Consider the following 25902-nt stretch of genomic DNA (forward strand, 5'->3'; position numbering starts at 1 on the left):
TTTTCTTCAGAGAAAACTCAGTGTGGGTTTCCTGGTTTAAGGAGGTCATCTTAATACGCTTGGTCCATAAGCAACTACTGACGTCCACGCAAAACTCAAAATTTTCGTGGCTAAGCAAATAAACTTACACAGCAAGGGATATGATTTTTCCTCTCAATTAAATGTAGAGTTGGGAAGGTCTCACCATCAGGTTCTGGAATATAACTTGTCCTCCTTTTGAGCACTTCTACTCTTTCTTGAATGCAAGAATCGTCTCGTCTAGGGAATCCGCAAAGAGCCACACTGACCTCATTGTCTGATAATGGAAACTGGACCCTCCCGCCTGCTAGAACAGAGAACCAGATTGAGCTTCAAGCATATTTAACAACACTGGTGCTAACGGAAGAGGAAGATTGTTATGAATGAGAAATTGCAGGTAGAACAAGTAATGCTTTCTCTACTGGTGAAGTGTATACTTACTTAAGAGGGAGCATCGCAACTGTGAATTGGTCTCATATGGTCTGGTCGTCGTTTGGAATCCCAAGACAGAGCTTCTTAACATGGCAGGTGATGCTTGATAGATGCCCAACTAAGGATAGAATGATAAGCTGGGGACTTGATGTTTCACCGACATGTCTCCTCTGTAACTCTCAGCCAGAATCCAGAAACCATATGTTCTTCGACTGCCCCTTCGCTTGTGTGATATGGTCTGCGATTGCCTCCCAAAGAAGACTCCATGCGTTGCAAAACTGGGAAGCGACAGTACTTCAGTTGATGCAATTAACTGGTACCAAACACAGTAAGCGTCTACCCTTCTCTGCTGGCAGTCTACTATCTACTTCATCTGGCGTGAGCGTAATGATCCTCCTCCACGTGCCATCTTTAGATCACCAGAATTAATCATTCGAGGGCTGACAGACTAATCAGAAACAGGATTCAAGTATAGAGTTGAAAAACGTCTGAAACCCTCGTCATCTATGATTTGCAAGACTGGCTGGGATCAAACTGATTGAATCGGGACTGACTGTAAACGTCTCTCCGTTACGGAAGATGATCGTGCTCTCCACTTTGGGCAGTAATGGGCCAAAATGCTTTTAACTCAACTTTCACCTTATGGGTTATGTTCTAATGATATGTGTTCACTTATAAAAACTCTATTGGGTCTGTTGACCATGATACACTAGCCATCTTGGTTTGTAACATTTTATTTCTTTTCTGCAATTTAAATTGAACCTTTTTACAAAAAAAAAAAAAAAAAAAAAAAAAAAACGATGATATATTTAAGAGACCAACATTTGTGTTCATCATTTTATAATCGATAAAGATCTTAGTGTTGCAAAATGTTAAAATCATTTTATAAATAAACATTATTATAAAAACTCGGAATATCATCTAGTGATAAAACTAAATGTGGAAATCATCCGTATACAAAAAAACTATCACTGATTATCAAACCATGGTGGACACCAATGTGACAATAAAGAGCGGAATGCTATAAAACTTTGTGTTGGGCCACAAACTGTATATATCCTCCTCATTCCTCAGAAAGCTTTTCCAAAGCTATTTCAACTGGTTTATTGATTCCGCAAGCGCTTCCTTCTGGCACTTCATGTACACAAGAGAAGTTTGTGTGTTTTTTTGTTATAAAGTTATGGTACAATGAACTGGTGATGTACCTAACAACGGTTTGTAAGCAAGAATCAAAGAACACGACCTAAATGTTAGGATTTGAGTCTAGAGCATACCCTTTTGCCCAATATATACTTCAATTAATTCATCTTAATTAGGATTTGTAATCACGTATGTGCAATTTATGCAAAGCATTCAAAACAAAAACTGGTATAAGAGAACAAGTTACTGAAAGGGTAAGAAACTTTCACCACTTCCTTTCTATCAGTAAACAAACCAAGCAATGATTCAACTGAGAGAAAGCAAATCTCAAAACCCTCTATTCAAGATCACTATCAGTTCTAGCTTCTTCATCGCTTTCTACGCACAGATCCTCAGGAGGATCATACACAACCATTCCAGGGAAAAGCTCCAAGAAATCGTCTTTCACCCCCTCTCTCTCAACTCAGGGTAAGGAACGAGCCCTTTCAGAATAACTCGAAAAGGCAGAGACAGAGGCGGGTCAGGAGAATCTCTCATCTCTCCATACAATCTCATCGCTTCCACCGTAAGCTCGTTATCCAAGAACGCTCTAACAAGATCTCCAAACGTGTGCTGGTCAAAAAACCCCTTCTCTCTTTAAATCTCCCCATACCTTTTTGGTTTCATCCACTCTCCTGTTTCTCGCAAGCATCATGAGCATGTCTCTGTAAGAACATGTCTGGTCTGTACCATATCTCCCTTCTCACAACATCATAGAGCTGAAAGAAAAAACATAAAAAAAAAAAAAAACCAAATTCCATTTCAAATAAATGTAACAAAGCCTTCTCCTTTATGCTAAACCCTAAGCCCCAAAACCGCTCTGCCTAAAAAAGGTCTTAGCTTTAACTTCACAAGATTGAACCTTTAAACAAACAATCCATCAGGCGAATTTGAATTTTACAGCTAAAACATTAAACATTAAAAAAAATCGAAACTTGTTCCAAAATGCAATTGAAATTTGATTCACCTTCATACAGAGGAAAACTTGGTCTTGCCTCTGAAACTCGGCGAGAACGGAGACGAGATCGGATTTAAGGAGGCGAGAGACGTGGGAAGAGATGAATCGATCGAGACGGACGAGTTTGGTTTGAAGACGCTTGAGCTCCTTGGCGGCGATTAAACCTTCTTTGCTCATTTCCTTCTTCCGTCTCCATATAGATAAGCTGGGACTCGAAGCAGGTCCCGATAAGTACGAACGAACAGTGAGATCACTGTTTGCGAAACCAATTTGGCGAAGAAGGAAGAAGCTCTGAGGAATCGAGTGTTTAACTCTACGCAGGAGGATCAACATGTTCTTGAAGAAGAAGGTTTAATTATTGTTGGTAACTAATATAACGCGAAGAAGATTTTTAGGCCTAATAAACATAAGTTGGGCCCATACAGGCCCAATAAATATGACTGTATGCGTAACAGATCTGAGCTAAGAACCAAATCTAGACCGGCCCATATAGGCCCAAACGATAAAGCAAAGACATGATCTTGATTTGGAGAAGGTAAGCCGATTTAGATGAATCTTGCTTTCTCATCTCAGTTCTTGAATTTGATTGATTTCATATCCGATCCAGAAACTGGAGAACCAGAGAAAAAAGGATTGGGATTTGCTACGATGAAGCTCGGTGCTCGGCTTATTGCTCTTATACTTCTTCTTTCTCTCGCGATTGTGTTGACGGAAGCGGAGGTCATTACGTTGACCCCTGAAACTTTCTCCGACAAGGTAACGATGATCTGAAACTTTCCATCTGCTTGAGTAGAGATTCGCATTTAGATTACTAACGTTTGTTTTTACCTTCTCGCTTAGATTCTTGATTTAGTCTCTATGTCTTGTTCTGGTGATTTAGATCGGTTTTGTTAAAAACCAAAGTGTTTAGCTTCAGATGGTTGGTTGGCATCTCTTGGTGTTGTGTGAACAGTCACTGATGTGAATTTTTACTTTCTCTCTCTCTTTTTCTCTTTGGTTTGTTGGTTCAGGTGAAGGAGAAGGATACTGCGTGGTTTGTAAAGTTTTGTGTTCCTTGGTGCAAGCACTGGTTAGTTTTTCTTGTCTAGTGACTTAGTGGTTTTGCCTTTGTTTATTCACTTTTGTTGATGAGATTGGATGTGAGTGTGTGTCAGCAAGAAACTGGGGAACTTGTGGGAAGAATTGGGGATGCAATGGAAGGTGACGATGAAATTGAGATTGGTGAAGTAGATTGTGGTAAGAGCAGAGATGTCTGCACCAAAGTTGAGATTCACTCCTATCCAACGTTCAAGCTATTTTACAATGGAGAAGAAGTTTCAAAAACCAAGGTAAATACTTTGCTTTACATGCACCCTAGTGGGTTATGAAAGATTAGGATTTTTTTTTTTTCTCAAATAGCTTAGGTAACATATCTTATTTGGATGAACCTGTATTTTATTAACCTATGCTTTGAGTACAGCCTACCTTGAGCTTCATTTCTAATGCATCTATTTTCTATAAAATTAGGTAAAAGAGATGTTGAATCGCTGAGGACGTTTTTTGTAGAGGAAACTGAAAAGGCAGCAGAAAAAGCACAGCTCGAAGACAAGGAACTCTGATTCTTCCCCTTTGCTTATTCAGCTGTGACTTTCACCATTAGTTAGATAGGCATGGTGGCGGATTAGATCTTGGACAAGTCTTTTTGATTTATATGCTTTCCAAACACTGATACTGTTTTTCAGTTTCAGTGCGAGACAAAGATTACCGACACTCTTCTCTTGTATTTTCGTTTACGAGCAATTGCATTGTGCTTTGATATTTATATCTGGTGGTGATCTTGCATTATTATGATTAACATTGAGATAGACTCGAGAGTGTGATCTTGTATTGGAGCCTCTCAGTTTCATGCGAAATAGCAACAGCCAACATATGAGAACTGCAAATTCAGAAACTCGGTTCTGTTTATGCACCAATTCTCACATGTCATCTGATGAATAAATTTTCAGAGTACTGTCCATCAACTGACTAATGGTAGAGTGGGGCAAAAAACAGCATTCTCAATATTTACATGACACAAAATACGTTGCTATCCAAAGAGAACTTAATCTCTCGGTTTTTATCAAGAAAAATGAACTAATCTCAGTACAACTTCTCCTTAACAATGGCTAATATAGACCTCCAACGCCCACAAAAACATTAGCAGTCTCAAGCAAAATCTACTCTTCTTGAAATGTTAGATGCATGCAACAAACGAGTTTCACGGGGATAAATGAGTTTTAGTCATCAGTTTCAGAATCAACTACTTGTAGGATGTTAAGAGCTGAAGAACCAAGATTCATCCACGAACAACACCTCCATACCCCCTTAATTTTGTGGCACATCAGCAGTATAGAGTCCCATAGCGCTGTTCGTCCCTGTTCCAGTAACCATTTTCAGAAACCATTTCCACATCCATACATGCAAACTGTATGACAAAAGCACTTTAATACATATAAAACATTCATCATTTACCTGAAGGGTAAACTGCACCTTCTTGTCCCAGTACAAGGCAAACGTAGGAGGGCATAGCTTGTCCACAGCAAGTACCAATGCGCCAGGATGGAGTGTAGAAGGTACACCTGATATCACAGCTACGTACTTCTCTGGGAATCTTTCTTTTGGAGGCAAAACCCCCAAGAATAACGGATTCCTGCTTGACTGAGTCCCTGTATAAGAGCTGGGGTCCAGATGCAACATCCATTTCGGGTGTTCCAAGTAGGCACAGAACAAGTACAGAAGTAGATGAGAATCGGTTGGAGGCTCCAGGCTCCATTTCTTGTTTTCTCACGAGCATCTGCCCTTCCGTTGTACTCGTAGTTCTTCACACAGGTTCCTTCCGCGAGCTCTGCAAAAAGCCAACAAGTAAATAGAGTCATGATAGGTCAACTAATATTTGAATGGAATTTTTCTTTTTTTTAACGTTTTATACCTCTGATTCTTTGCACCGTGTAGTCTGCTGGAATGCTGCTGCGTGGAAGTAAACCCTTGACCCACTCTCCTTTCATTAATCCCTGAAGCCTCTGATGTTCGCTAATAGCATCAACGCATTCCTGCATAACGGGTATTAGTGCCGCTTGCTGTTGCAGCTGTTGTTGCTGAAACTGCTGGTTCTCTGTACGCAGCTTTTCTGCAGATGTAGAAAGAAACAGTTAGCAGCTATAGACCAAAACATTTAGCAACATCAGATGACATGATATCAAGATTCAGTGATTTACTAAGAAAAGTCAACACTAATTTGAAAACACCGAACATCACTACTTTTGGACACATAACCTAGAAGTTTTAGTAAAAGTTACTTACGCATGGTGGCATCAATAGCCTGCACAGATTAGCGCGTAACTGGTGAAGAATAGCGTCTTCATCGAGAGAATAAGATGGCTGCCACCCTTTTGAACGATCAACCGTAATGCAGTAGGAGCGGTTCCATTTGTTGACAAATCAGCTCCAACTTGACAAACGGTGACATTAACACCTAGCTTCGCTGCTGTTTGCATTACCTATACACATTAAAACTCTTTAAGTAAATGTTCAAGGAAACATAAGTAAACAATAAATTCTCATTCTGCCTCTTATTTGGATGTGATCATCAACGCATTCATCAGAAGAAAAGTATTGGAAGAGAGAAGTGTTTATTTAGAAAGGGACTATAACATTATACCTGAATATGACTTGTTTCAATCTTGTTAAGCAGAGGTTTGAGCAAAACGGAAGAACACCATTGCCTTAGTCTGTCACGCCAGTATTCTATCTGAGGATACACGCCTAGTTGCCTAAAACCTTCGATCGCCTGTTCTAAGGACATGGGTGTGGGGAAATCACCCTCTCCTTTCTTTGGTGGAGTCGTAAATTTGGAGCACCAGGAGACATCCTAACAGCTCTTAGTGGTGTACTCCTAGTAGTCCCAGACAAACCAGCTGAACCACCCAACCGGACTCGGACTAGCCATCGCAAAACTCCCTACCGTTGGTGGAGGAGTCCGCACCTTCCCGGCTGACTCAGTGATTTCTCATCTATCTGCTGCCAAAAGCTGCTCAAGCTGCTCCTCCGTGGCAATGTCTCTTGCAGAACTTCGTCTACCAGACCAAGGACTAGAAACAGCCTTATCCTGACCAGAGGAAGCTCGGTTGGAAGAAGCTGGTGAGCTAGAAGGTACAAGATACATCGACGGTGAACCCATCTGTTTGGAGGGAGTGCTAAACGGACTAATCTGAGTCCCACTACGAGAATTCAGCTTATCACCACCACTGCTAGATTTATGGGCTGAACCAGTAAGATTTTGATGGATAGGGACAAGCGGCTCCAATGACCGCGATGGTTTCAATGCGGGACGACTCTTAGGAGATTCCGATACACCCTGCTCACCCTTTTTTCTTTATTCCTAGAAGCTCAAGCTGACGGCTTGTTAGAGAAAACTGATCTTTGGTATCTTTAGTTCTGCTCCAGCAGCAAACTTAGCCCTGTGCAGAGATATCCCTTTGGAGAAAGCCATCATTGCACCAATACAATCAAAGCCACCAGTCCTTGCCACGCCTTTACAGTAACATCTGAAAGCAAATAGGTCGATTTCAGATTAAACTGAGAAACAAAAATACATAAAAGGAGAAACGAAAATGGAACTCACAAGCTGCCTCTTGTGATATCCTCCCGAATGTTAAAGCATTCGTCAATCGTTTCTCCCTGAAACCATCCATGAGATGAACAAACCAAATATTAGTCCCCACTTCAGAGTTTCATCATCGTGATATATCACAGAGAAAGCAAACAAGGTGGAAACGCATTAAGCCCTAACACATCACGGAAGTCCGATGAACAGAGTGATATTCCGAAAACCTAGATTCAAATACTCAAAACAACGCAACTAAGTGGCAATGCTTCACTCCAGCACGAAGTTTAAGCTAGATTAGCTCGCACGTACCCGGCCGTGAAGGAAACGAGAGAGAAAACTGAAGCGATTGAGAGCACGAATATGAAGAGAAGGACGGATTTCGAGGGACGGAGGCTATTGGCGGTGGAAGCGGCGGCGAGAGCAGGGTTCCGGTACACAGAGAACTTGGATGGCTTGCGAGAAGGAGATGAACCCTGCGACGAGATGTTAACATTCCTCCTCGCATCAGAGTCCATAGCAGGAAGGAATCTGAGTTTTCTCGAGAAACCCAAGTGAGGAGAGGCGAAGGAGGTTTTAGGGCTCGTCGGATTTTCGCGGCTGGCTCTCCTCTCCGCGCCTAATGTTTCATTTCGTTTGATAATAAAAAATTTGTTTCGCCCAATTGTGTTTTTCGGCCCAATTTTCATTAATATAAAGCCCAAGGTTTCCGCTAATATCCCCGTACTTGTAAAACGATCAAATTACACCCCGAGAAGATTAATTGTCATTACCACACCTTTAAATCGAGGTTATGTAACCAGTATTTAGATACTAAGTACTAATCATCGGTAGCATAGCATATACATATTTACTATGTCATTTCTATATGTCACAAAACGTTTCATTGATTGTAGTGTCAGTGGCCACTATAATAAGGTAGCCATGGTTAATGGGTTACATTGGCAATTTCAAGCTTAAGTAATTCAGAAAAACTCCAGGGGACCTGAGACTGAGGCAGGAGGATCTATCACCATGCGGCTTGCCTTTCCGTCTGCGTACAGCTGAGGTAACGTGTTAGCCTCTTTCGCAGTAACGCCTTCCGCTGTCCACAAAGTCACGTGTGGCCATTCGTTCTTGCATACTATGGTCTCCCCGTCCACAGATCCGACATGGGCTGTAAAAGCAGCCATCTTGTCGTTGAAGATGAGCTCGGTGAGCTGTATGGGTACCTCTCTGTTTAAGTGCTGACCGTATCTGGCTACAGCTGCTACTCCGTGGCTTCTCTTGTGGGCAAGCGTCACGTGAGCCCTTTCAAGTTTTTCCTCTATGCTCTTCTTCTTTCCCTCTAGAAAAGATCTCATCGTTGGGTTTGATGCGGCTAACTGTTAAGAAGAAAAACACCTATTAAGAATGATGCCACATACAAAATAATGATGAGGGCTCACATTTGAGTTTATGAACTTTCAACCTTTAGTTTTCAACGGTTTGTGTATAAATTATCACCGATGTGAAGGTAAGACATTTAAGGGTAATTCAAGAATCTTGTTGGTTACCTTTTCAAGAAGACTGTGGACTTGAGTTACAGGCAAGTTGATGGCAGCAAATGTAATAGACCCGTGTTTTGTTTTCTCTGAACTTGGTGGTTTGTATTCACCCTTTGCGATTCTTTTTAGCTCTTCTCGCACTTGCTGAACCGCAGACTCAAACGGAACCTGAAAGGAGAAAACCAGAAAACAAAGACGTCATATGCACATCCCGTCTCTTTTTACTCTTGTATAATGTACTGAGGGAAATTTAAGCAGTTACAATACCAAACATAGGATTCGTGCTTTTTGAGCCATCAGTGACAAGAGAATATATTACCTGAACATAGTTGATATACTCCGAATTTGCAATTAAAGTATTGCGCAGCTGGTTCTCCCATTTAGTCCATTCCACTGCATATGTTCCTTTCGCCGACTCAAGTCTACATCAAGACACATAACAAGGAAAAAAGGTCAGAAACAACCAAACAAAACCTAAAGCTAAAGCTGAAGAGCTGAAGTAAAAAGAACTATAACTGCAAGAAATAAAAACGTCTGTGAGCAAAATTATTCCTAAGGTATCTCCTGAACGGCTGAAACATGATTTAAGTACATCTAATCACAGGATTAACAAATATTTGCTTCCTCGTTAGTTTTTGCTAAATTGTTACTTTTGCATTGCATTGTCACTGTATGTACCTCAGACAGTGTTGTTCAAAATACTTTGTTACTGGTTTTCACAAAATAATTTAGTTTGATATAATAATTCAATTTATCGTCATGAAAATGGTAGTGTTTACTACCCACCTCCCATGCCTTCTACTGTGGAGCTGGAACAAGTCAATGCCCTCCTCAAGAATCGATTTAACAGGGACAGGTAAAGGACTCCTGTAATATGCGGAGAGAAGTAAATTAACTGGTTTAGCAACCAAATGGATATGAAGTTTGTTATCTCTCATGTACTGTAAAAAATATGTACCTGTCTGATCTCAACAGTGGTATCTTGACGACGGAGCCAAAGCGCTCAATCAATTCACCTTCAAATTCTTCTTGCGGTTCTGAAAACAAAAGACAGTTCAAATAAATGTGAGATCCAATCATGGATTTGATCAGACAACAGCTGGGCGTATGTGATACCTTTCCCTCATAGAGGTGGTAAAACATCAATATCACATAGCCTGCATTCGAAGATGCCTTGTCCAGATTCCCCTGACAATGTATGAAAGAAACAATAGCTTGTTAAGAAAGAAAGGGGGTTGTAGTGAAAGTGGGATGATACAGTTGAAGACAAATTGTGAATAAGATGCAACTGCATACCGGATGGTTAACTCTTTGAAGTACACGGAATACAAAAACAGCCAAGGCATCAAGTGAATATGGATTTGACTCGGTTCCTGAGCATTAACAAGGGGCCAAAAAAAAACGATTGCAGAGAATACATAAGATGAGCCAAGGCAGAAAATCATTAATAATGGATGCGTAGTTACATACCTTCGGAATCAGCAACGACTGGAACCGCAGTAGCCCTAGTTCTCCGACACATGTCTTCAATCTATAGGAAAACAAATAATTATATTGAAATGAGACTTGTTAAGACACAAAAAGTGGAAAGATATCAGGTCACCGAATTAATATGGTACTCTTGAAAAGATAACTATACTTCCACAATACAACCTCTCCATTTACATATATTAAAGGCAGGTTACATCAAAGAATCTTTTTTACAGTAAGCCGAGTAACAGTGTATGGTCTCAGCATTTGCAATGGTTCTTTTAAGAATCTATTCAACAATAAGCAAAATTCATTCTAAGAGGACTCATAGGTAGAGCTGACCTCGAAATGCTAGCTTATAAGACGGTGCAGATGATAAATTACCTGTCTCCAGACGTCTTCATTTGGGGCATTTTTGTCAGCCAATATAATTGATTGTGGCTTTTTCCGACATTCATCAGCAACCTTTGGCCAATATTTTCCTGTCCTTAGAAAATTTCATGAGGATGCATTGCAACATTGAAAGGCCAGAACAGTTTTGACAAGATTCTACATTTTAAAATACCTTTGACAAGATCACCCATCAGACTATGCACTGGCCGATCATCTCCTAAGCCACCTGGGGGGTTCAATAACTCCTTACAAAGTGCAGATTTAGCACTTCCAGGAATCCCTGAGATCACATTAAAATTGCAGAAATCAGAGGAAAAGAGAGGAAGCTTAAAGTAAACAAAATCTGATAATACAATGTCCAATTTATTATCTGAACGGTGAAAAGTTGAAAACAATCAACTTCCGAGCGACTACCATCAACAAGTTCAATATAACACATTGCCACAAAATGAAATAAAACATAAATAGATGAGATGCCATAAAATAGATAATAACAAAATAAAGAAAATACAACTGGAAAGAATAGAATACAATTAATCCCCCATCCTTCTGCACAGCTTCCTTCACAGCTGGCTCAGGAGTAGCTGGTGCCACTCTCTCTTTCTTCAAAAGATCGCCTTCTTCATCTAGATCACCGTCAACAAGGGCCAGAAGTCCTCAGCTCTGACTAGATTCCCAGCAGACCCTATCAAACCCTGATTCTTTGGGCTCCGTCCTGCGTACTGCTCCAGGAATGGCTCAGCTTCGCTTAGATATAGTGATGAGGATAGCTGCTTATTCCCACATTTTTTCTTATGTGAGCAGCCCTGAACATTGAAAAGATATAAACCCTTGTTGCAAGGGTTTTAATCAACACTCAAAAAGCAGAAAACATTGAACGAAAGACACTACGCAGTAGGTTAGACGTTTGCTCAGGAAATAAACTCCAAGAAAAATATATAAGCTTAGTAGATGTGTAGAGTAAAGTGATTCTCGTACCATTCATCAAGCATCTTGCAAAGTTCTTTCTGCTTTCCATCTGAAATACCCCATATTTTCATTTGCCTGGATACAAAAAAAACAACAACAATTTAAAAACAAATTTACAGCTTGACAACATCAAGAGTCTCGATGTCTCACTCTCAACGATGCTGCTCCTTACTTTTAGATACACAATCAGTAACATAACAAACATGCTCTAAATAGTCTGCCCATTTTGATTTACAATTTAATGCAATGTTAAAAAATATCGAGATCACCAAAACCATCACTCTCTACATATATTCACAGGGAGAAAGCAGCTCACCTAAGGTAGAAGGCTCTATAAGATGCTGGCCCCTCTTTAAATAGAATTGATAGGCCATTTCGGATCAGAAAGGTTCTCAACTGTCAAAGAATTGAAGACATGTTCAACATCACGATGACAATCAAGAGAAAGAGGTAGCTAATTGCAACAAATAAAAAATCCTTCTAGCCAGAAGACCTTGAGAAAAGTACCTTGTATGTGAGAAACTTCAGTTTGATCATTAAGTTAGTATCAGCATCATCCAAACCATCCTTTCCTTGTTGACCACATTTTTCACCGGCATCTTTGACCGCTTTATCAATGCATTCCACAGCCATCGGATCCCTCCCTTTGTTTGACTTGAACAAATTAATATCAACAAAGAAACCTGAAAAGGAAAAACTCAAAGAGAATCACCAACTAATATAGTTAAAGGAAAGAACAGATGGTATTCGTCTATTGATATATCCAGTTATTATCTGTTTCGAGAGACGATGTTTGCTACCACAAAAAATTATCTGACACGTTTAGGAAAACTTAACTTCCTATGAAAGTTCTATTTTACAAAGACACAGTATTAAGTCTAGAAAATCGTGCTTGGTTATTGTCTTTAAGACCAAAGCTAAAGAATAACCAACAAAGAAATATTTTTACCTCGATATAAAGGCCACAAGCCAGGCATATTCCTGAAACACGTTGAAAGAATGGTTGAATAAAAAGAAATCAATCTTTTCTTAGTTTGATCAAACAGAAAGACATAGAAGAAGTTTTAAAAGAAACCTCATCTCTTTCTGGTAACGCCTAAATCCTGAATCACTGTGCACATGGACAACCAATTTATAAAATAGGTTGTCAGGTGATACGTCATTAGCTCTATGAAAATTCTGGCAACACTTGAAAGCGGCTGGAAGACGTCTTTCCTTCATCAAGCGAACCATTTCCTATTAAATGCAAATATTCAGTTGCTCATCAACAGCACATAAAGAATGGAAACTGGTAAAATATTAACCACATGAAAGAGCATTGCAAGTGAAAGATATACATAACATTTCGGGGAGTTGGAATCCACATGCAAAATTCAACAAAGACGCAGAGCTCAAGTACCTGTAGTTTACTAGTCGTATAATCTGCGGGCTGAGATTCCAGAAATTTTGTTACAAACAGATTTGTCAGCCTTTTTCGAATGAGATTCTACAGAATCATCTCCAAACCAATCCAAGTCACTGGGGCAAAAGCTAGGGCCAACACTCGTTAAAAGCGCTCTTATTTGCTACAGCACCCACAAAAAAGGAAAAAAAAAACTCTAGAATGAGAAACCTTGACTAAGAGATGACAGCAAAAAATTCCACGTGATGAAGCTTTCAATAAAAATTTGTTCGAACCTGTTCCTCGTTACATCTATTGGCAGCACATATCTCTCTTAAACTGAGTCCCAGAGCAAGATTAGCTAAAATTTTGAAAACAAAAAAGAAACAAGAAAGAGGAAAATTGTAAAATATACATGGACTTGATAGAGCTGAATGCTATGAAACCAACGTAAAAACTAAATAGTGATAAGATAATGCACCTCCATCACAGGTTGGTGGAGGATGATCTCTCAAGACATTTTCCATATCTCTGGCGCTCCCACTGCTCACGATACGCGCCACAAGACCCTCTAATATCTCACCTTGCACCTTCACATGGTCCTTGGAGCCTGTTTATTTTCATTCAAAAGTTTATTCATTCAATGAATATCATCAAGTTAAATTCCTTGAAAAACTAATGTGAATTCTCGCAAAAGAAAAAAACTGACTGCAGACAGGAAAAACATTACCTGGGACGGATATATCAGCTACTTCATCAAGAGCTCTACAAACTGAGGTTGCTATCCCTTCTTCGCAGAGTGCATCAAATGCGGCGAAAAAAAGAGGTCACTGATTTCCTTCATAAATTTTAACAAAATACAGGCAACCTTAATTGTTACTATTTTTAATAAAAAATCTTCCCACAGTGTTGCATCTAAACATATCAGCATGTCTGATCCTAATAGAACCATAAAATAGCGTTTTGAGGTTTATGGAGTTAAACTAGTAAATGCATCAACCATATATCACCAGAATATTCTTACTATAGTTAGGTAGAGTAAGCTGACAGGAACATGTGTATTTCAAGCTGTTACGCCAAGATCGTTCGGAGATATCAAGGGCCAAGGGACACTAAACCCTTGGAACAAATATTAGCTAAATGTATTTCAAACCACAATTCTATTTAAAGCAACAAATGCCCCATGTAAGATGACAGTAAAGGGCAACATCACAGACGAAGAAGATAGCAGCAATGATTTAAAAGACGAGAAGTTACCTTGTGGAAAACAGCCAAACATGATTTGTTGGTAGACGCCAAGTCCGGCAAAATGCAATTATTTCCGAAGTTGAATAGAACTTGGGCTTACCATTACCTACCTCGGTAACAGCCGTCACTACTACTGCAAGATGCAAGTCAAAACAAAAAAAATTAATTAGACGACTTTAGCAGGCTTATTAAACTTCTATAAATAAAGCATATATACTTCACCATAGTCATCCAGTGGGCGTTGACCATGATCTCCGAGAACAGCTGTTACCAGTTCCATAGATACACACATGCGATTTTTCTGGGAGAATATAACTTTATGAGCTATTATTTTCTGGCAATTGACTAAGCCTCGAGAATTTGAAAATTTGATTGCTTGAAGTCCTGTCCATGGAAATATCAAATACCTCAAGAAAATCATTAAACTCTGCCTCCTTCTTTGACGCCATAGTTCCCCAAGCCTCCCTAAACATCCGAGAAAGAACAAAAACACCAACCGCAGTAAAACTGCAAAATGAAGCATTGTAGTTAGCATATGAGAGAACCTTTAAATAGCCATCTCAATTGGCAAGTACCAGAAAAATCCACATAACAGCATTAGATATGGAAAAAAGTAGTAGTAAAATGCATTTGCTTCATCAAAAAGTAGTAATCTGTGCTGTAAGTGAAATAAATGAAAAGGAATAAACCAAATCTAAAGCTTGAGAATGGGCATATTCATTAGTGGTTTTCCCTTTGTCTAAGATTATTTATGAAAAGCTTGTCATAAATAACGAAAGTAATATACAAAGATGAGGGAGAAGTGAAGCTAGGAATAAATGAGCTTATTACATGTTACCAAAACTGTTCTTTGCATATGCTCCTCCCGTGTGACCGGCGTACATAAAGAGAGAGCCTGAGTGCTTAAGAGAGACCTGTAAAAGTTTTATTACAAAAGGTCCTTAGACAGTTAGAATTCAGAGTTATCAATAGACATATGCACTGCATATATGTTGTTGATACCTCCAGCGTTGCCAACCCTTTAGACACCATCTCAATCATCCGTGTTCTTATCTGCAAAAAGCAAGATAAATACAACACGAAATAAAGCAAGCTAACAACAATTAGTGCTACAAAAAACGAAAGGAAGCTTGTAAGCGTACCTCTTGGTCAGTCTTTTCGTTCTCAAACTTTGGATAGAAAGTGGCTCTGATCTTGGCATGACAATAAGTGGACTTGTCCACAGTAAAATCTTCCAAGTAATTAACGACTTCTGATGCCGAAGAAGATCCACTAATGGCTCCATATGACTTAGGGTTTTGGCCACTGTGGTTGACTGGAACATTAGCGTTCCTTTCCTCAAGAGTCAACACACCAAATTGGTTGTTTACAGCTTCTGCAGCAGTGAATGCAGAACGATTACTGGATCCAGATGGAGCATCCATATTCTGCTTTACTTGCCACTTATTATCAGCGTGAATCTGCCAACAACAAACAATAAAAAAATAGTTGAGTCCTGTATACACCAAAATCAACTCTTCCAAGTCAAGACTATTGAACAAAGTCAAACGTCCATAGTCATACTAATGCACTAGAAACTAACGATGCATTTTATCAACGAAGCAATCAAACCTAGAAGGTGCAGATTCTCGAGAGATGATATTTTCGATAAACTTGCTGGAAATTGCTCAAGTTCCGAGATAAATTCAGAAGACTATGAATGTTAGTTCACTTGTTTCTTAGGTATATCGACGGAGAAAAATCGAATTAATTGACCTAAGTAATAACCTGGGGGGGGGAAGATGATCGGAGGGGAGGTTCCGGGAGGAGACGCGAAGCGCGGTGAATTTTTATAATCGGAGCCTGTATAAAGTGTTATGGTGCGGAAAAGAGCACCGTAACAAAGATGGTCCCACTAATAAATGGGCTTAAAGGGCCCAGTTTCGTTACTATTGGATCCGAAGAGAAGTATAGTATTTGGGTGGAGAACATCGGAAGAAAATTGGAATTTTAACTTTTAAAAGTCGGCCCATAAGTTTAGATATATTTATTTATTTATTTTGTCGATTGTATTACTAAGCTTTTCGGCAAAATTTCTAAATAATGAGAACTAGCAAAACAAATATAGAAAAATGATACACTAGTAAGGATCCAAAGTAAACTAACGCAAATCTATCTTGTATGGATGACCAAAGATTTTTCATATATAAGCTCCATATTTGTTTTGGAATAATTGAATCTCAAGGAAGATAATCTTCATATTAGTCTAACCACCATGTTTCAAACTGAATTGTGAACGATTGATGTCACTCTCTTTTTAATACTCCAGTACATATTAACTGATTGATTTCTAATTGATTGATTTTTTCCCTAATTATTAGGAAATAATTGTACACAACCTTTGTCCAAAAAAAAAAAAAATTGTACACAACCTCTGAGATATTAAAATTTCCGATAAATTCACCATATAATTTATTACATTGTTTACATACATAGTGTCTCTAACAATATGTATGCTAAGTTTGCTATAACTAACCATGAGTAACTTAACTAAAGGGCTTTGAAGTGAAGTATAGTCAAAATCATACTATATATATAGTTAATATCATATCCAAAGAGGATCACACCACAACGTTGATGGAATGGTGTTGGTGTACTTGATGTCTTCAGGTAATCCAAAATCATTGCTCTCTTCGTCCGGGCTGCTAATGAACTCATCACAATTTCCAAAGAAACTATCAAAGGACATATTGTGTAGCTCTTCGTTTGGTTGGTCCATGTTGTGAATCAATTCTAGTAGATTTGATCTTTGTAACTGCATACTCACTATCTCCACTTGAGCTTTTGCTAGCTGTGCTTGGAGTTCACTCACTTGTCTTTGTAGATTGTATATGACCCCGCACATCCATATATTGGGTCTCTGATTCTAGCTCCAGCTTCGTACACCATACTGTTCACCGCATCAGTTCTTTGTGATTCGGGAAGTTCCTGAGAAAAACATGTCATAAATAATTATATAATAGAGAAGAAAGTGATTAAGCCTAGCTAAGCTATGAAGAGAATGATAAAATAGATAAGCTAGTACTTTGTGTATTTGACCAAGAGGAGTAGAGACTATTATTATACAAGACTTTTTCAAATGTGCATGAAAACGAAAATATTGACAAAGACAAATAAATCATTTTGATATGTATAATAGTGGAAAATGGTTATATTTTCTTTTTTTTTTATTAAAAGGAAAAAAAGTTAGATGTGTTGAATATGTGTGCTTTGTACAGAACAAGTAAGATCTGATGATTATCACATGACAAATGAATCCATTTTTCAGAACAAACATTTCACTAGGTTCATAAGTCTATTAAAATAATAGATTCACATGTAAAGTTTTAGTACTAGAAGATAATATAATTATTACACCAGTACATAGTTAGCTACCTGCAAGAGCTTAATGATGTTGCTGGCTCCAACACACGGTGGGCGATAGTGAACTTGGCTGGCTCCGTTGGAGGGAAGTAGGGAGCCAAAACGCATTTATCTCTCGCAACGCCGCCTCAAGATTTTGCAAGCAGCGCATGGGCTAAGCACCAAACGTGGTGAAAGCTGTGGTGGAGGAGGAGAAGAGGTTGGAGAAGCAGAGATGATAGCGGCAGAAAGCGTCACACTTACTCTCCAATCAAGCATTATCAATTGTTTGAGGGTGAAGTGCTTTTTGGTAGATATGTGGTATATATAGAATTATAGACAAAGTGAGGTGACCCGCTGACATCATAAATGACGCCATATTTTTTGTTGATGAAACGTACTGTTTCCACATTACGGTGGCTCTTAAATTCTTTCCACGCTTTCAAGTTTCAACGGTTGCTTGACTTTGGCATAACTAATTTCTTCTATGGTTTTTTCTACATGCTCTTATATTCCAATATCAGTCTTTTTTATAAAAGTCCATAATAGCGCGCATTGATTGGTTATCAATGTACGGGTCTTCTACTCTTAACCTCTAGATTCTAGAGTATAGTTTCTGCTTATGAAGATTTTGTTAAGTGACTCCAAAAACACAGGAAAAATAGTATGTTTCTTATTTTCTTCTCCTTAACTTAGGTTGAAGTACACTAAATGTATAGCACTTGATGTATAATTTTAGAGTAAAAACTATATTTCTCATACTCACCGGTGACTTGCAGGTCGTACTCCTACTTAAGTAATTAGTGAAAATGTGAAATACACCACGTGATTTTGTAGGTTGCCTAATTTTTGCTGAAACGTATTTTGTTTGTATTAACCAATATTCTTGGAACTCCTTTGTAATTTAGTTATGCGTAGTTTCGTAAGACTTTCTACTTGAACGACTTATCTTTAGAAGTGGCGGTATACATATGAAAAATCCAACAACACTAGACTCAAAGTACATTTATTTTCCAAAATCTCAATAAGATTGTAGTATAAAAATGAACGGTGAGAAGACTTAAAGAGTTATTAAGAAAACATATAACTGGATTGAGGCTTGATACTTAGCGGTCCCAAACATCAATTTATTCAATAGCTTTTCACCAACATTAATAAGAAAAAATTGGTAATGAAATAAATAGAAGAATGACACGTATAATCATGTGGGATCGCTAGTTATTGGGTGTGCTCCTGCTTCCACCTTCAACAGCTTGCTATCTATATCTCTACTATACGTACTCTCAACTAATCCTTTTTGAAAATGACTAAAGATTTTCTTTTCCCTCCACTATTTTTGTGATATATATTTTGAAAAATCACACTAACTGTTTTCTTTTAGAATAACGAAATATAACAGACTTAATATTAGAGTGGATGATGGTGAACTTTTTAAAAGAAAAGGTAAAAGGTAATGTTGGTGAGTTCGCGTAAAATGTGAAAATTATAGAAGAAAATGATCAAATGGGGTAAAACTAAAAGCGGTCGCTTTGTATTCTAGTGTGCTTGGATATGTCGATATTTTGCATGTAGGGTACGTCTTCTGGATAATATCATTCGGGTTTTGACACTTCAGGGGGACAAATATAGATATATTGCATCGCACCTACGTATATCCACGCACATTAGGTACTTAAGATCAAAGACACTAGACATATTGTATAAACATCGATTTTCTTATAGTTTTTGAGTGGAAACTATTTTTAACGTCTTTCGTTTAGTGGAACAATATGTGAAGTGCCACTTTAGAATATTAATTCTGGATTTCGACCAAAAAAAAAAAGAATATTAATTCTGAAAAAGTGATGTGTATCCTATCCGGATTCATTCATTAATCGGTCAAAGATTGTCTTTTGGATCGTGTACACTACGGTAGTTTGATTGAGGCTCAATAAATGTTATAAGTGCAAGAGTATCATCATCATCCGATCAAATCATCAATAACTTTTTCCCCAATCATTTTCTGGTGCTTTCATAATTTGGTTTCCTCAACTCTCGCGTCAGTTAAACTATATCCAGATCGTTACTGGGAAATTATCAATAAGACTCTATTAGGTTGGATTGATGAAACGAACTTTCGGGCCTAGGCATACGTGTGCGTCTGAAAAATATTACTGTGTTACTAACACACAACTATATATATATAACACTATATCAATATATTTTACCCAAAAAAGCTATATACTATATATTTACGCACTGGTTATGGTATTTTTATGGGGGTCAAACTATTTGGTCTCTCAGGAATCAATATGATTGGTGCTAGCCGGACCAGGACATACTCAACCCTGATTCGTCGTCGCACCCTTCGAAGTCGCCTTCGGGATGAGCCTCGGTTCCTAGGTTCATTCCCCGGCTGATTGCTCTAATGTTCGTGGCTCTTTGTGTAGGTTCCGGCATAGATATTCAGCTTTGAACTACTGGATTGACATTTGAGTTTTGGTTTCATGTTTTAGCTAAGCTTTAATCACTCTTTAGGAGATGGTTAAACATTTTTTTCTGTGAAAGTCTTTTTTTATCTTTTTTGGGGGGTTTTCTAAGAGCCTTGCTTTAATTAGCTAATCGTAGATACATAGTTTGATCTTCAAGCTTTGAATGTATCTCTTTTATCATTATCTTTGGTCATGAAATTCACATACTTATCAAAAAAAAACGATTGTTGAATCTAAAAATCATTCCCTCTAGGAAAGGGAAACACAAAGAGGTTGCCAAGTGTCCATAAGCAATGTCACCCCCCAAGGGACTGACTATAGACCAATATATAATCGTGACATTTAATTGTTAGTGATGTAAACCTAAATTCTAATTATATTTGTTGCACCACATAAATGATACGTTTGACCCATTGACTATTTTAATTGATCGGATGCATGTCTTTGAAATTTCCTCCTGGTGTACGAAAAATAGTTTACGAAGCGTGAAAATAACAATGTTTTTTTTTTTTTTTTTGGTACTCTGTTATCTGGCCAGCCACATTCCCAACTATCTCCATAGGGGGTCCAGCGCCCCAACGGAAGAGATGTTAAATCCACTGTGACCGGAGCTCGAACTCGTGATGGCGGGCACCTCAACCGAGGTTCCTATACCACCAGATCACGAGGCCCGGTTGATAACAATGTTTTTAGTTACTCTAGGATGTTATTAACGAACCAGAGGACTTCAATTTAAGACTGGCAAAAAATGTACAACTAATTATTGTAGACAATCGTATATATATATATATATATATATATATATATATATATATATGTATATATGTTTCTTATTGGATATGATATTATGTTAATGTTAGATAAGATAAAATGTCAACAGCATGTAGTTAGATTTGGTCTTATTAGAATATGAAATATAAAGTTGTTTACATACTTAATTTACCTATGTGAATGAACAAAGTAAAATACATATACAACTTGATATTTCCTATTATTGATAATACGGATTTATCATAACAGCTAACACTAACATATCGTATCCAAATTTTATTAATGAAATTATTGATCGTTTGAAATTATCAACATACACACCAAAATCACGTAGTCTTTCAAGTTGGCTGCTATAAATTCTGAAAATTACCAAATAGCAACAAAAAAACTTGTTGATATTTCAATGAATGATTTTTCAAAAACTCGTCACATTATTCAAAATATTGTCAAATCCACAACTATTCGTAATTATTACTTATATTGGCTTTATGTATATGATACAGTAATTTCAAGAGCATTGCTTAATTTGTCTTACACTAACTAGTACAGCTAAATTATTTTTGTTTTCAATATAATCTCTATTATTAAAGAGAAGTACCCATTAAAAATATCTCTAACTTTTCTAACTTAATTACACTTGCATGTCACTGAAAATTAAATTAAACTACATATTTTAATGTTTGTCTTTTCCAATTAAATTAATGAATTTTTCTTAATCAAATTTAAACTTAATGTCATTAAATAAACTTACTTATTTTAATGCTTGTCTTTTCCAGTTAAATTAATGAGTTTTCTTTAATCAAATTTAAACTTAATGTCATTAAATGAACCTAAAAATACATTATATTTAACGTAGCTTATTACGTACGAGTACGGCCCAATAATGAACTTGAATTTTATTTTTACGAAAACGTGAATCACTTGACTTATGTAATATTTAAAATATATTAACTACAATATAACAAATGCATATAACCTACCTATACTTTAGTTTGAAATGATCATGTTCAAGTTTTATATAGTCAACTTACATCATGCATCGATCGATATACAATATTCAAACCACCTATAGTTTTCGTTTTCTATAGGATGTATCAACCAACCATCATCCCATTGATTTTCTAAATTTTATAAAAAATAAATCAATAAATACAAACTCAAAATCCAATATCTTCTATTAATCAAAACAGAATATCTTCAATGTCGTATCTTTAATGTACTTATTAAATATAGAAACTGTAACCATAATTACATTAATTATAAGAATAGATTTGATTCCAACCAATTGATCTATTACTTCAGTAATTGATTTGATTGCAGAAGAAGAAACAATAAATTTAAAATTTATAAAAATATAAAGATATAGAGATTCCAACCAATTGAATATATTTGCGTATGATTTCCGCATAATAAGCTTCAAATTGAACATTGAAAAAGATAGAGATTTTTTTTAATTTTTTTACCCGACACAAACTTAAACAAACGAGAGTTAAATGTAATTTTTTTGTTACACACTTCCCGAAAAAAACGGTTACAACATGGGCTTTCATAATATGACCTTTTAACATATTAATGTTATGGACATTTAATAATTATCTTGACGAAAAACAAAGACTATAAATAATTTATTATTAATAAAATTATGAAATTATTTACAATTTGATGACTAATTCATCGCCCTTTTTTATATGTTAAATTTTTCACAGAAGTTTAAAAATCATTTTATTTTCTTTAAACATGTATAATTAATTTATAATCTTTTATGCCATACTAAGTCATAATATAATATTTCTTCATATTTTACATTAATAACCGTTGTTTTTATATATCGTCTACAATTCTCTAATTACGTCTATTTGTTCAATTTTTTATATGATATCGAATATTCATCGTAAATAGATGGTTTAAGATGCCAAAAAAATTAGGGTCTAGTAGTGTTTTTATTTTCTTTGAAGCCATAATTGCTTTGAACTTCTTTTGAGACAAAAAGGGAATGTATAAAACAGAAGTGACCCACACGGAATTGAAAGAGGAGTTCACTAATATTACAGCCAATTTCCCCACAAAGGCATAACAGCTTCGAACTCTACACGGTGTGAATGTGTTTCGCAAAGCTACTCTACTCTTACTACTCTTACTTTCTCTCTTGTCGCTCCAATCACATATTTTCTTAATATACTTGAATACTAAGATATGATTGGAGCAATGCGATTTAGTGTTCTTGGCGTAATCCTATTACGTGTAAGAAATTTCTTTCTAAAAACTCGTTTTGGATTGCATTGAAACACAAGAATTTAGTTCCAGTTAGTTAATGTTACAACCTGATTCTATCGTAGACCATTCACTCATATTCAGCAGTAGGGACATTTCTAGATCCAAATAACATATCCGCAAGAGTAGTCCAGTCAACCGGGTAAACTAGCTTAGCTAGTTGGAAACTCCAAAGATGATTGTTTATTTTTTTTGTCCATGATTTGGTGAGATTATAGATGTAAGATGTACAATTATTACAGTTTTTTCCCAAAGATAAAAGTAGTTCTTTTTGTGTACAGTAGTGTAAAGATAAAGAAAACACTATATAGTATGAACCAAGCAACAACTAAGCAGAGTTACATGTTCCTCTTTAGGGGTCCTTCCATCAAAAAGCAATTTACCACAATCCAATTTCCATTTCCTAGTCGGAACAGCCAACAGCCCATAAACGATAGCAGCAATCCGGAAACGAAGTTTTATTTATTATAGTCCAAGAACAGAGACAAGACACGCATATGGCATATGAATACGATTTTCAGAATATTCCCATTTGGTTTAAGAACTTTAAATAGTTTGATTATATTTGTTTGTTATGTACCATTCATCTACTAACCTTAACTTAATTAATTCAAAGGTTATGGGCAGGTTGAGAAGATGACAAACAAAAAGGTTAACAACCACAGCAGAATGTCTGACAGCATCATACATAGCAAAAGAGCAACAGAACTACGACAAACTCACAATACCATCCAAAAAAAACAAGCTACGCAGATCCTTCCGACTACATTAAGCAAATCAAATGACAAAAGTTCAAAGGGAATGCAAACCCTCCACCAACCCAAAGCAGCCATGAGTGTCGGGGGATCACACAAGGAATGACACACTTAAGCATCAGCAAACCTGCAACCAAATGATTCAATTCAGAATCATACTACTATTCAATTTACGTCTACTCAGATTCAGATACAAATTCAGAGATTCAGGATAAGTACCCGAGCTCAGAAGCTTCAAGTGGGCCTCAGCGTAATCAGCGAAAAATGCTTCCTCGTCCTGTTTGAAATTGTGACAAACCCAACATTAGATCTCTGAAACCAAGTCAAAGAAAAGATAAAAGTTTAGAAAGAAAGGGATGCATACAGCAGCGTATTTCTCAACAAGAGGACGGAAGACGGGATCGTCCACAGAGCCTTGTCAGAAGGGAGCTGAAGAAGACCTTCCTTCTCACCGCTCAAGAGTTCCCTGATTATCAGTTAATAAACATATCAGCCACTGAATCAATGTGTATAAATCAACCTATAAGACTGCGAAACTTTAGTTGCTCACTTGAAGTAAGAGTTGTCGAAGATAAGAGGGTTTGAAGTCCAGGCACCTTCGAAGCCAGATCTATCCTTGTGCATCTTCCCTGCGTAATCATAATTTACAATCATTCATCAGAACTTGTAAACCCGAAACAACAAAAAAAGAAAGTGTTCGAGTGAAATACGAACCAGAGTGTGGGCACCAGACAGAGCGACAATGTCCTGGTCAGTTAAACCCATCTGCTTTAAGAAGACCTGCCTCAAGTGGTCACAGCCCTTTGTAGCATCAGGGAGACGACCCTCTGGAGGTGGCTGGGGCTTGTCCTGAAACCAATATATGAATGTTAGTTAGTAATACGCAAATCAAGCCTCACAGCATTCATCCTTCGATTTTGATTTCGTGTTTCAGTGTTACGACCAACCTCTCTTCCAGGGTGGAAAGGAATCTCAGGTCCACCAGTGACTTCAACAGCCACAACACCAGCAAGCTGAGAGATGGATTACACATAAAAAAAAAAGCACATGGTGAGTTTAAAATCCAAATCCTGGAGTAAATCAACCACTGCACAAAGAAGGTAAACCATATACCTGATGGAAATCAGCGTGGGAGATGGTAGTGAACTGCTCCCTGATGGGCTCCAACAACCTAAGAGCAATGTGGAGACCATTGTTGGCTCCATGAGCCAGCTCATCGTCAAACCTCATTGTTCCGAACGGACCACCAGTCCTCGAGGCGCAATCGAATGTTCCAGCAGAGTGCCATCTGCAGTTCAAATCACGCATGAGAAAATAGCAAATCACATATACATGAGAAAACACACACACAAGCTGAAAACGGTTAAAGTTACTTACGCGAGGCGAACCATGATTGGTGCACAGTTCTTCTCAGCGATCAAGCCTCTCAGCTTCCTCTGTTGCACTTCTCAATAGCCTTCTGGTACTCTTCGCTAACAGCTGGGTGAGTTCTTCGTCATCTTCGCTAAAATCTGGAAACACAATACGCAGATCTATCAGCTCCAATATTAAATCTACGCACAGATCTACTCCAAAAAATCCTAACTGTAGATAACAATCTGAGAACCATAAACCGCAAAGAGCCTTCAACACGTCGTCATACCAGAATCAATCACAAGTAAATCCCTAGAAAAAAAAAAGATCATGGAGAGAATCAATCACAGGTTCATGCTACACTCGTAAACACCAAGCTATAACAAAGAAACGTCACGAGAGCGAGCTGAAGAAGCATAATCCATCAAACCTCGGAGAAACGATCAACTAGTAGCTACAGATCGAAGATCTACTACGATAAACACATCATTCAGCTCAAGACTACGCCAGGCATAACGATGAAAACTCGTAAACAGCAAACAATCTCAAGAAACACAACGATAGTGAGCTCACAAAAACTCGAGAAGGCGGTAGCTAACATCAATTAAGCAAACCGTAGCTACAGATCCAAGATCTACTAAGATAAATGCATCATTCAGCTCAGGTAAAGCCAGGCATAAGGATGATCCTATCCACTAAACGAAG

At 37.6% G+C, this 25902-nt stretch overlaps 2 protein-coding genes and 4 pseudogenes across 2 annotated transcripts; 1 reads left to right on the forward strand and 5 right to left on the reverse strand.

The window, feature by feature from the left end:
- Nucleotides 1-1927: 1927 nt before the first annotated feature.
- On the reverse strand, nt 1928-2955 carry LOC125594796 (annotated as a pseudogene).
- A 172-nt stretch (nt 2956-3127) lies between these two features.
- LOC106415741 (protein disulfide-isomerase 5-1) lies at nt 3128-4384 on the forward strand. The gene is given in 5 exon segments (XM_048770870.1): nt 3128-3343; nt 3598-3656; nt 3742-3773; nt 3776-3915; nt 4094-4384. Coding segments are annotated over 5 exon segments (462 nt in total). The 5' UTR covers nt 3128-3136; the 3' UTR covers nt 4118-4384.
- A 449-nt stretch (nt 4385-4833) lies between these two features.
- Nucleotides 4834-7841, reverse strand: LOC125594795 (annotated as a pseudogene).
- Nucleotides 7842-8077: 236 nt separating this feature from the next.
- Nucleotides 8078-16029, reverse strand: LOC106415140 (tRNA ligase 1). Its single transcript, XM_048770869.1, is given in 32 exon segments — nt 8078-8572; nt 8744-8902; nt 9054-9156; nt 9521-9601; nt 9693-9760; nt 9763-9771; nt 9851-9922; nt 10031-10107; nt 10205-10265; nt 10589-10686; nt 10770-10883; nt 11122-11247; nt 11250-11387; nt 11390-11403; nt 11576-11641; nt 11883-11962; nt 12074-12249; nt 12516-12547; nt 12642-12802; nt 12966-13019; nt 13021-13131; nt 13244-13308; nt 13429-13557; nt 13678-13768; nt 13770-13785; nt 14205-14328; nt 14418-14496; nt 14603-14702; nt 15027-15109; nt 15198-15248; nt 15338-15655; nt 15963-16029. Coding segments are annotated over 31 exon segments (3219 nt in total). The 5' UTR covers nt 15620-15655; nt 15963-16029; the 3' UTR covers nt 8078-8173.
- A 580-nt stretch (nt 16030-16609) lies between these two features.
- LOC106415141 lies at nt 16610-17955 on the reverse strand (annotated as a pseudogene).
- A 5767-nt stretch (nt 17956-23722) lies between these two features.
- LOC125594797 lies at nt 23723-25334 on the reverse strand (annotated as a pseudogene).
- Between the last annotated feature and the right edge of the window lie 568 nt (nt 25335-25902).

The sequence above is a fragment of the Brassica napus genome (assembly GCF_020379485.1).
Source record: "Brassica napus cultivar Da-Ae chromosome C5 unlocalized genomic scaffold, Da-Ae chrC05_Random_13, whole genome shotgun sequence".
Classification (NCBI taxonomy): Eukaryota; Viridiplantae; Streptophyta; class Magnoliopsida; order Brassicales; family Brassicaceae; genus Brassica; species Brassica napus.